The following is a 12,771-nucleotide window of genomic DNA, read 5'->3' as shown; positions in this document are numbered from 1 at the left end:
GACAGAAGAATATACCCGACATGGTGCTTTGTGCCTTTCAAAGTGCTTTCACACCTGTAGTGGACATCACCTGTGCTCTCAGCTAAACATCTACCTGCCCTTTATTCAAACAGTGTCCTGAAGGTCCCCGGGAACCACGTCTCCCTGTTCTCACCCTATGTGGTCCAGGTGGGCAATTCCCTCCCTTAGCTTCAGCTAAGCAGCTTCATCATCCCATTGTCCACAGTGACTAATGTGTTCAGGGTAGAGAGGTAACCCAATGCAGGCACAAAAGCCAGGCTCAAGGCTTTCCTTTGATGCTTCTTGTGAATCAAAGAGAATGTGCACACTCTGGAGCTGTGGTAGCCACTCTGTGGCCATGAGGGAGAACCATAGCTGCAGTTCACCATGAAGAGTTGACTACTCGTCTCCTCTTACGACAATATAAACTCTGTGATAAAAGGAATTCCAAGGGCTTAGAATACTTCCTGGCACACAACAGACAATAATATTTGCTGAGTGAATAATGATGTCAACATAATGTATAATAATATCATCACACCCAAAGGCGGCTCACGGCCCTGGTGGTTCAGGGAAGGTCTGGAGAAGAAGATGCCTGAGCTAGCTTTTCAAAAAGAAGTATCAGTCAGCAGACCTTTCTGGCTCTTGTCTGGTGTTGTTTTCAATGGTGGAGCAGGGGAGACAGAACACACGCCCTGAGACAGGCTAAACAACTGCATGGGAGGGCAGGGCACGTGTCCAGGTTGGCCCTGGGTGAGGTCTGAAATAAAGCTGGGCAGCAAATGAGCACAGAGACGTTCGAGGCGGCCAGGTGGAGTCTGCCCTGCGTGACAGGCCGGGCAGTGGGGGCCACCACAGGCTGGAAGCCAGAAGGGGTGTAAACAGATTTACAGGAATTACATCCAAAGGTTTCCTCATGAACAGGAACAATTACCTTTAGAAATTCTTCTTATCTCCAAATTTTAACTTAACTTATTGAAACACAAATTCTAAAAGGCAAGTAGGGCAAACTCAGAACACAGACAATTAAAAAACCCCTCCCACCGTCCCGGCACTCCCATTCCTAAGGAAAACACACATATGCAAGTTAAGGCCTTTTGATAATTAAATAAGATGAGACATTATGCAAATGAAATATATTCAAGTATGCAATGAATTTTAAATGACAGAACTACAGAAAACTTAATTGCTATATTAGCATGCTATGAAAACACTAATCATAAATGTAAAACAATGCATGCATACACTTATTTCTAGACTGTCCTGATGACACGAAAATCAAATGGTTCCTCCCACCGCGTTCGTATGCAAACCCACCTCAATGTACCGAAAGAAGAAAGATCAATCTCGAGTTTCGCTTACCATTTGTAACCATTATGCTCACTAGCATAAACGTTAAATGTTTAATTAGTTTTCCTTCGGTATGTCTGAAAAACTTATTTAAAAAAAGAACCGAAAACGTGATTTTCTACACTTCATGCATGGAATTAAAATATTCAATAGTATCGCTGCTGTTGTTGTTCGGTGCCAACAAGTGAGGCGGGCAGCGTTTTGTCCTGTTGTTTAATCACATAGGAGGTGACTGAAAACACCATGGCTTGGGTCAGGCGCACCTTAGTCCTCAAGGTGGCAGCTTTGTTTTTTAATACCTCAAAGAGGTCATTTGCAGCAGATTTGCCCAGTGCATACATCATTTGATTTCTTGACTGCTACTTCCATGAGAATTGATCGTAAATAGCATTAGCTGTAGTTTAACCATATGTTCTAGACTAGAGTTTTAGTGATTATGCAAAGGCATTCGATTGTGCGGATCATTACAAATTATGGATAACACTGTGAAGAATGGGAATTCCAGACACTTAACTGTGCTCATGCGGAACCTGTACATAGACCAAGAGGCAGTTGTTTGAACATAACAAGTGGATACTGAGTGGTTTAAAATCAGGAAAGGTATGTGTCAGGGTTGTATCCCTTCACCATGCTTATTCAATCTGTTTGTTGAGTAAATAATCCAAGAAGATGAACTATATGAAGAAGAACGTGGCATCAGGATTGGAGGAAGACTCCTTAACAACCTGCGATATGCAGATGACACAACCTTGCTTGCTGAAAGTGAAGAGGACGTGAAGCACTTACTGATGAAGATCAAAGAGTACAGCCTTCAGTATGGTTTACCCCTCAACGTAAGGAAAACAAAAATCCTCACAACTGGACCAATAAGCAACATCATGATAAATGGAGAAAAGGTTGAAGCTGTCAAGGATTTCATTCTACTGGAATCTACAATCAACGCCCATGGAAGCAGCAGTCAAGAAATCAAACAACGTATTGCATTGTGCAAACCTGCTGCAAAAGACCTCTTTAAAGTGTTAAAAAGCAAAGATGTCTCTTTACCAAGCCATGGTATTTTCAATCGCCTCATATACATGCAAAAGCTGGACAATGAATAAGGAAGACCAAAGAATTGATGCCTTTGAATTACATGGTGTTGGCAAAGAATACTGAATATACCATGGACTGCCAGAAAAACGAACAAATCTCTCTTGGAAGAAGTACAGCCAGAATGCTCCTTGGAAGTGAGGATGGTGAAACTTCGTTCCATGTACTTTGGACATGTTATCAGGAGGGACCAGTCCCTGGAGAAGGACGTCCCGATTGGTAAAGCGGAGGGTCAGTGAAAAAGAGGAAGATCCTCAATGAGATGGGCTGACACAGTGGCTGCAACAATGGGTTCAGACATAGCAAGGATTGTCAGGATGGCACAAGACCTGGCAGCATTTTGTTCTGTTGTTCATAGGGTCACTAGGAGTCGGAACCGATTCAACGACACCTAACAACACCAACATCAACAACAGACTAGAGTATGTGTTGGTTGTTCATAAACAGCAAGGGCCATGCTCCTCGTCTTTCTTCATTAAAGTAGCATTTCGTTTTCATCAGTTAGGAATTCTGCTCCTCAACAAACCGTCAGAACACTGGTCACGACGAGTCACAAACATATTGGGGAAAAAGTCATTAGCCGGCCGGGCCTGGAAACAGATTCACACTGAAGCACAGCTTTGGCTATTTGTCTTTTCAAACTGGACAAATGGTAAGTTCTTCTCAGATTTGCAATTCAACTCTCAACATCTTGATCCCTTAAAGGAGTAAGGGAACTGGGATGAACCATCACCAGTGGCTGCCTTTCCTGGAGGTGAGAACCCAGAGGGGTCCCAACAGGGACACTAAAGGCAGGTACCATCTACTCCCTGTTCTACAGGCCCCACGAGGGACAGGGACTTGGGTGTTCCCCTCCCTGCTACTGCCCAGCACCAAACACAGCACCTGAAATGCAGACAGTGCCCTATGGCCGTTTGGTGAATGAATGGAGGAGCAAACCAACGACCTCTCAGGAGGCACTCCTGGCTTTGCACGTCCCCTCTCAGAACCCTCAGGATGGAGCCCAAGCAGCGTGCCTGGACACAGGACCCACCCACTGGCCTTGTCCTGGTCCCCAGCCTCCCCTGGCTCCCCATCCCCTCCCTCATCCAGGGATCGGTCTGCTGGGCCCTAAACCAGCCAGCTCCCCTAGGCCTTTGCTCACACTTGTCCCACCCCCACCGTGTGGGCCTGGGATCGACAACGCCCCCCTCCTCCCTGAACCCGGATACACCTTTCAAGATTCAGCGTAAGCACCCATCTCACCAAGAAGCCTGGCCTAGTGCCCTCGGTCCCTTGAGATGCCCCTTGAAGCAAACTCCCCTCTCGGTGGCCCAGGAGAGGACCAAGAACTGTCCCATTCACCTCTGTCCCTTCTCCCCCCTGCCTCCCCAGCTCTTGCTGCCTTTCGAGCTCCACTCACCCCACAGGATCCAGGTGAAAAGTCTCCTCGCTGTGAAAGGGGACTTCACCGCGGGAACCAGCCCAGGCAGAGGAGTCTGTCTCCACCATGTCCACGCCCGTGTCTGGACCCCACACACCCCTCCCAGCTGTGTAGCCACCAGAGCGCACGGTCACTGCGCCTCTCTGCATCTGCATCCCGACCCACACCTAGGTGTCCAAATGGTGGGCCAGTGTCATACTCGTTTCTGTATCCTGAGCAAGGAATCCCTGGGTGGCACAAATGGTTAGGCACTGGACTACTAACCAAAAGGTTCGGGGTTCAAACCCACACAGAAGCACCTCAGAAGACAGGCCTGGTGATCAGCTTCCAAAAGGTCACAGCCTTGAAATCCCTATGGAGCAGTTCTACTGCGCGCACAGCGGGTCACCATGAGTCGGAATCGACTTGACAGCAAGGAACAACAACAGCATCTTGAGAAAAGGGCCCAGGGACTCGGTGCTGCTTAAACGAACCACTGCGCTGAGAATGCCTCGGCGCTCTCTCCCCGCGTCCAGGGGGCCTGGAGCAGGCCGCGCCCTCCCCCAAGCGCTCCCACTTACAGCCAGCAAAATGGAGCCTAGCTGGCACCTGTCCCTTGGGGTCCCTTTCATGGAGTCCCAAGTCAGTCGGTGCACAGCACCCACTAGGATGTCTGCACCACGGCTGGATAGACCGGGAGCCAGAGGGAAAGGAACTGCACAAAGGGATTGACTAAGGCTTTCCGCCCAGAAGCAGCACGTCCTTAATACATATACAACTGCAATAAATGACAGGTTCTTTAATCAAAACTCCCGACAATTAATCTGAAAGGCACATGACCCATCTTAGAGGCCATCAAGAAACTGGATACTGACGCTCAGAGTAAAAACACAAGCAGTTGCAGCGGGTCTCATTTTCATTGCAAGCAAATATTTAATCAATAAATATCCACTGTTCAGAGCTGCATCTGCATTCAGGATTACAAGGTACTAAGCTGCAAATTTATTAAGACTCATTAGCAAGAAAGAGTCTTTTAAATACTGCAAGTCAGACTCAATTTAGAGTAAATACTTAGAGTTCCCTATTGACTTAATTCCAAAACTAATATTTAAAAAAAAGGAAAAGAGAAGAAAGCTGTCTGTAAACTACTCTGAAAATTTCCATAGGGCCACACTGCCACCACGCACTTCCAATGTCAAGTGGGTTAAGTACAAGAAGATGTGCTAATGACCGCACCCCCATTCTCCATCCCCCACAAGGACTTCAAGACAAGCACCATCAGTGCCAGGCTGGAGGAAGCCCAAGCTCCACCCCCACCACAGAAACACAAGTTACTTCTAACATCAATTGTATCTTCTAACATCGTTACTTCTGATGTTAAAAACCAAGCCAAACCCCTTGCTGTGAGTGAATTCCAACTCATAATGACCCAATAGGACAGAGTAGAACTGCCCCACAGGGTTCCCAAGGAGCGGCTGGTGGATTCAAACTGCCGACCTTTTGATTAGCAGCCGAGCTCTTAACCACTGCACCACCAGGGCTTCTCTAATGCTAAAGGGAGGGAGCAGAAAAAAACACCCCATCTTGGTCAAACATATTTCCCTGTCATTGATTCCTCGGGGTTGAAATAATTTTCTATGTTGGAAACTTTCTATGCCACAGTTTTGAAAATAATACAAAGACTTTTTAAAAAGAATAAAATCACAGAATAAGAATATAGCTATCATAAATTATTACTTATCCTCATTTCCTGCCAGCCGTGTCAAACCAAGCTTGAAATTAAGCAAAGAATGGAAAACGTCAGAGTAGCCCAGGCAAAGGCCTGTGTCACAGTGCAGGAAAGATAGTGTGCAGGTTTGGGCTGTAGCTGATGGGTCGTACGTCAACCTAGGTGACGTGGTTCGTCCCAGCCCAAGAAAGACAGCACCGGTGAGCCGGCATGAGAGACACTTACAGACAGAAGCTTCCACGTGATTGGACGGACAGGCTTAGGTATTCCGGACCAGCTCAACTTCCTCAATTCCTCTGTAGATATAAAAAGGGACAAGGAAAAGCAGGGGTTACCAAAGGCAAGTAAACACCCCCCAGTGTCGTTAGAAGGAAGGGGAGCCCCATGAAGGAGACGAGAAAGGGGCTAAGTTATGAACACTTCAGATGCTGACTGCTCTCAATATATGAGCAAAGTTAAGTTACTTACCACTCTATTCAATTTGCAAAGCTAAAATGTTACCTCTCACGGACTGAATTGGGTCCCCCAAAAAGAAAGGTGGAAGTCCTAACTCCTATACTTGTAAATAGGACCCTGTTTGGAAAGAGGGTGGGTCTTCTCTTGTTATGTTAATGAGGTCCTACAGAGTAGGGTGGGGCCCCAACCTAATCCCTTCTGAGCAGTGCCTCATAAAAAGAGCGGAACAGACACCGACATCCCACACAAAGGAGAAGACAGAGACCCCATGAGGACCCGTCTACAAGCAAAGGAACACTGAGGTTCACCAGCGGACGCCGCGAACTAGCTGAGAGGCCCACAGAGGGAATCGACGCAGCCAAGACCCTAACCGGGACTTCTAGCCTCCAGAGCTGTGAGGCAGTAAGATTCTGTCCTTTAAAGCCACTACTGGTGGGAATTTTTATTACAGCAGCACTAGGTAACTAAGACATTACCTGTTTACATTTACATCTTAGAGAGGACGTGCTTGTCAAATGCTCAAGTGTCCCTAGAGCCACCGGGGGGAGGTAAGGCACCATCACCTTCCTCCCTCAAGCAGTGGGTGCCCAAAGGATACCAGCTTCCTCCCAGCCCTCCCAAGCTCCCTCCGTTTCTCCCAACTTCTCTCTCTCTTCCTTTCTCTCTCTCTCCTGCACGTCTATTCCCCAGCGTCACCACCTAATGACTTTTTTTCTTTCATCCTATCTCGTTCTGACCAGCTAAGGTTTAAGAATACCCAGATGTGGTGATTTTCCCAGTGTTGGTTTTTTAAAGGAATTATTTTATGGAGATCAGCTTATCTTTATAGAGCATTAATTAAACATTTGGCTACAGTATACCTACCAAGGGAGCCTGGTGGCGCAGTGGTTAAGCACTTGGCTGCTAACTGAAAAGTTGGTGGTTCGAACCCACCAGCTGCTCCGTGGCAGAAAGATGTGGCGGTCTGCTTGCATAAAGATTACAGCCTTGGAAACCCTATGGGGCAGTTCTACTTTGTGCTATAGGGTCGCTACGGGTCAGAACTGGCACAACAGCAATGGGTTTATACACACCAAGGACAAGAAAGTCCTCAAGGTGGACTAATGCCAGTCAGTCATGCTTTCACAAATACATACAGGTGGGAGAGTCACAGGAGGACAGGGGCCGGCCAGAGGCAGCCAGAGTCTGGGCGGGAAGGGCACAGCAGGGGACCTGGGGGTAAGGCTAAAGGACTGTGAATTCCATCCGACCCTCTGTGTTTCTTACACGCACTGAAGCCTAGAGAATCCATTTCAGTCTGCAGGTTTATCAGCACTCATCTGAACCCACGGAAACTGAAAATTATTTCTCTCCTCTCAGTTAGGAACCCACCGTTACATTCTTCTAACCGCTAGGAGCTAATGATTAACCAGGAATAAAATAAATGATTAAAGAAAAGACTTGGGTAATATAATCAACAAAATACAAAGTCCTGACATCTCATCTTTCCCAATCACTAGAGTCTAAGTACAATAAGGACAGAATAATTGGGCGATACTACTGGCAACAGCTTGCATTTTGCAGCCCTCTCAGAACATATCAAATCTTCACCAGCCCCGGAGGACATTACGACAAGCAGGAACCTAATATCTGAACACCAATCATGGACTGTTTACGAGTCCTGTTCCCAGCACCTCCCCCACTGCCAGGCTCTGCTTTCTGACTGCGGGTTATGAAGACAGCGAGAGAAATCTCAGCTGTCAACGATCTCTGGCCCTGTCTCCTCACTGGAACAGACTCACAAGAACGGTATCTCAAATCTACCGTGTACGACAACGTGCTAACTCTGTTTCAGCCGCAGCGTTTAAAAGGAGCTCTCACATACCTTACTTGAGCCTCCAAACAGCGTGACTAATCAAGGTTATGATCCCCACTGTGTGAATGAGAAACAGCTCCAGAGAAGTTAAGTGACTTGACCAAGGTCACACAAAACTGCATGTGTGACCAAGTGGTGACCTTCAAACACCAGGGTCTTCAACTATGTTAACATCTATGACTAAGAAGGCTTCCTGTAACAGACAAATCTCACTTACGAATACAGGCAAAAAGATTCACAATAAAACCCTGCCAGACGGAAATATAGCAGGATATTCAAAGAATAAGGCACCAGGCAGGGGGCCCTTGCAGAATGAAAGGGCGTTCAGTGTCAGGAAGGCCTTCATTTTACCCACGGGCTCCACCACCCTCTGTCCGTGTGCTGAACTGCGGTGGCTGGCGTGCTATGGTGACGTTGGAAGCTAAGCCACTGGTGATTTCAAACAGCAGCAGGGTCACCCATGGTGCACAGGTTTCAGTGGTGCTTCCAGACAAAGACAGACTATGAAGAAAGGCCAGCTGATCTACTTGCAAAACTCAGCCAAGGAAAATCCTATGTATCACAACAGACTACTGCCCAAGAGAGTGCTGGAGTATGAGCCCCCTAGGTTGGAAATCAATCAAAACACACAGTGGCAACAACAGACTCCAGCATGCCAACAACTGTAAGAACGGCCCGGGACCACGCCGACGGCCGCGGGGACAGCCCGGGACCACGCCGACGACTGTAGAAATGATATGGGACCAGGCGGAGTTCCATTCTGATGTGCGTGGGGTCACCATGAGTCAAAGCCAATCCAACAGCAACTAACAATATCAACACTGATGTGCTGAATTAGGGTGACAGGAAAACCCACAAGGCCATCCTGACAGAGGTCAAGAAGGCAGGTGTAGACTGTCACCCAGGGCCTATTTCCCCATTTGGAGAGAATCCCAGTTGTGCAAAGTGACTACACAGCCCCAAGCAAGGCCCACCCCACCCCGTTCCACTGGGGGGCCTGATGGCTGGTGGTGAGCAAGCCAAGCCCCCATCAGTGACTGATTCAGCAGCGGGCCTGGGACACTATTTCAGCCACTGAGGACAGAGAACAAATAAGCTGGGGGCTTCTGAAAAGCACCCCTTGCTCTTGGGAAATCTTTTGGAGGCAGCCCTCTCTTTCTTCCTCTGCACATCACCAGGGCCATGCGGGAGGCTCTGAACTGCTGCACCATTGAGGGATCAGCCTGAGGGTGAAGCCACAGAGACACACAGGCAGAACCACAAGCCAGACAAGAAACTGGGCTCGGAGTTAAGCAAGATGGCCAGACATAAGAACAACACCCAGAAATCAACACCTTCTCTCTACTGGCAAAAAAAAACAAACAGAACTGTTACAGGCGTAAGCATAACAAGAAATGTACCATACACATGAAGGAACTATATGGTTTTACTTAAAGACATAAACAGAGGAAAACACCACGCTCATTATCCTTCCTTTAACAAGTACCTGATGAGCGCTTAATCGGGACCAGACACCACCGGACTGCCCGCACCTGTCCGTCAAGTCCATTCTGACTCACAGCTACCCTACAGGACAGAGCAGAACTTCCCCACAGGGTTTCCAGGAGTGGCTGGTGGATTTGGACGGCCGACCTTCTGGTTAGCAGCCAGGCTCTTAAGCACCACACCACCAGGGCTCACTACTAGGCTAGGAGTGGGGAACAAGAGGAAACAAGAACTTGTCCTTGTGCTTAGAGGACTCACCATCTAACCAAAAAAACCCCAAACCCACTGCCATCAAACCCACTGCCGACTCATAGCGACCCTACAGGACGGGGTAGAGTTGCCCCATAGGGTTTCCAAGGCTGTAAATCTTTATGGAAGCAGAGTGCCACATCTTTCTCCCGCAGGGCAGCTAGCGGGTTCAAACCACCGACCTTTCAGTTAGCAGCCGAGTGCTTTAACCATTGTGCCACCAGGGCTCACCACCTAGTCGAAGGACATGGTAAATGGAAAATCACAACTTGACGAAGTGCTGGGATGAACAGGTAAAGGGCGCCGTGAAACGGACAACAGGGATGCTGCCCAGTCAGCACGTCAGGGAGGGCATCCTTGAAGCAACCACCGCTGAGGACAGATCTGAGGATGAGGAGACACTGACCGAGGAAGGTGGCGGGAGGGCGAGCTCTCCAAGCCCAGGGAACAGCCCACGCGAAGCCCCGTGATGAGAGGTAACGTGGCACAGTTTAAGGAACCAAGAGGAGCTGCGTGTGGCTAGCGTGACATCTCTCAGAGGGTCCAACCGCCATCTGGGGCAGAACAATTCTTCACTGTCTGGGCCCACATCGCGTATGGGGACACGTTTGGCACACCTGCCCTCCCCCCACCCCATGCAATAATGTCTCCCGGCACTGTGATAAGACTGTCCCTACACATTTCCAAACACCCTCTGGAGGGGCCGTAGCACCCCCATTGACAACGACCTGACTGGAGCGCGGAGAGCACAGAGGAGCATGGCGCCAGGTCAGGCCCGAGGGACAAGACCACCAGCAGGGTGTCATAGGCTGCGTTCAGAATTCTGCACTTCATCCTAAGGACCATGGAAAGCCATGGAAGGGTTCTGGCAGGACAGCATGAAGGGAAGACTGGGGGGGCCGAGAGAAGTTACAAGGAGATGACGTCCTGGACCCCAGCAGTGAAGAGGTGATGGTACCTACGATGGATGGTGGCAATGGAGAGAGAAGCAGTGACCGGAAAGATGGGCAGGAGATAAAAGCAGGAAGATAAAGACAGTATATTCTTGATCTGAGACTGAAAATCACAATGCTGCCAGCTGTCACTTGAAAAAATCTCTAAGTTCAATGCAGCCAGTCAAAGTTCCAATGGAATATACTGTATGTGTTTTGAAACTAAGTTGGTCCTAAGTTCACTGGGAAGAGCAAGGGCATAAGAACAGCCAATAAAACTTTCAAAAAGAATAATGAGAAGTGTCTTGCATTAACAGATAAAAAAATACATAGCAGAGCTACAGTAATTAAGACAATGGGGGTGGAGAGCAAGACAAAGGCAAAGAGATCAATGAAACAGAATAAACGGTTCCAGATCAAACCTATGTACACATGAGAATTTAGTTATGATAAAAATCGCATTTCAAATCAGTGGGCTAGTCAATCAATGATGTTTGTACAATATGCCGTCTATTTTTAAAAAGGAATTTAGACCATGTATCTCACCATACAAAAATTAATTTCCAGATGAATTAAAAGATCTAAGGATCTAAATTGTGCGTGTGTGTGTAAAGATAAAAAACATAGGAAAAAATATGGGAGAATATCTTGCTGTCTTCAGGTGGGGAAGGGCCTTCCTAAGGAAGACACAAATCTTAGAAACTATAAATAAAAAGATCAACAAATTGACTATATAAAAGTTTGAAATGACTGTACAGCAAAAGAAAGCAAAATGTTAAAAATACAAAGTATAGACTTGAAAAATACATGCAATATACAATATAAAGAGGTTCACGTCACTAACACATAAACAGCACATGTGAAACCAGGGCAAACAATCTACAAAAACTGAAAACTTCACAGATGAGGAAACGCAGAGGGCTAGGAGAAGATGCTCAACCTCAAAACTGACCAAACAACTACAGATTAAAGCAGGAATGTGTCACAAATTGGTGGGGTAAAATTTAAAATGAATGATGATACCCAGTACTGGTAAGACTTCGGGGAAACAAGCACTCTTACGATTTGATATGAGTGTGTATCGGTATAACTTTTCTGTTGGTCAAATTCTGAAGGCGTATAACCTTGGAGCAGCAACTTCACTTTCAGAGACATATTCTATAATGATATTTGCTAAAGTATGCAAGGATTATTTACAAGGATATTCGAGTACTGCCATGTTAGCAAAAATTAGAAACTAAAATGTCCATTAATACGGAGATAATTAAAAACATTTTTATAGCTGTACAATGGAATACAATATTGCCACAAAAAAGAACGGATATATTTGTGTGCAGATATGAAATAAATTTATCTAAATTATTAAGTAAGCAGAGAATTTAAAAACACTGTATAGATGCATCAATTACTTCTGCAAGAATATACTAGAATCTGAAAGCACAGCTAGACTCAGTGGAGAGGCTCAGAGAATGGAGTCAAGGATCACGGAAGACTTGCTTTTCATTGTGTGACCCTACTGTGTCTCTAGGAAGCTACGAAGTTCCTGTGGCATCTCCACCTTTATCATCTCCAGCTCTCGTCAAATTCCATCCGTCCCTCCAGGCCCACTCAAGTCCTCCCAGATCTAACAAGATTGCCTGACGTCTCTAGTTTCCACTCACTTTCCTCTCTTCTGAGTTACAACAGCACTTGCCGCTGGCCCCACCAAACAACAGCCTTCAGGGGTGTGTCATGAGCATTGATCTCACCTCCCAGAGTGGTTTATAAGCTTCCAGGGATCAGGTTCCATGACTCTGCTTCTTGTCCGTCCTGACGCAGTGCCTCACGATTGCACAGCAATGGAGTACTAGAGAGAAGAGAGCCATTTCTGTACCTTCTGTGAAGTATATATTGAAATCTTCTACCTTTTTCTAACTTTGTTCACAGTTTTATTTATGATTTGTAGAACTTTTTATATATTCTGAGGTATGAGTCTGTTTTCAGATTTAGGTACTGTAATTTAAAGTCTTCTGTTTCTTCTTGTGTCAGGTTTGTTGTATCTCTCAAAAAATATGTCCATTCCACAGAAGTTTTCAAATTTATTAGCATAAAGTTATATATAATATCTCCTTATTAACTTTCTGAGGACAAATATTTTATTCCTATGCCAACCAAATTTCTCTCTCCCCCCTCCTCTCCACTCTCCCCCTCCCTTCTTTCTCTCTCTCTCCCCTCCACTCTCCCC

At 46.6% G+C, this 12,771-nt stretch overlaps 1 protein-coding gene across 2 annotated transcripts in view; it reads right to left on the bottom strand.

Annotated features, from left to right (window-relative positions):
- The window catches only part of TBC1D22A (TBC1 domain family member 22A), a 430,744-nt gene that overhangs the window by 299,004 nt on the left and 118,969 nt on the right, over positions 1–12,771 (bottom strand). For both annotated transcript variants that reach the window (XM_004380015.3, XM_023734625.1), the window contains exon 5: positions 5,796–5,866. In XM_004380015.3, the coding sequence (XP_004380072.1) occupies positions 5,796–5,866 (71 nt within the window). The remainder of the gene's footprint in view (positions 1–5,795; positions 5,867–12,771) is intronic.

This window comes from Trichechus manatus, unplaced genomic scaffold, assembly GCF_000243295.1.
Source record: "Trichechus manatus latirostris isolate Lorelei unplaced genomic scaffold, TriManLat1.0 scaffold00069, whole genome shotgun sequence".
In the NCBI taxonomy this organism is placed as follows: domain Eukaryota; kingdom Metazoa; phylum Chordata; class Mammalia; order Sirenia; family Trichechidae; genus Trichechus; species Trichechus manatus.
Note: the sequence above shows the minus strand (reverse complement) of the source record. Positions and strands in the feature narration are given on the sequence as shown.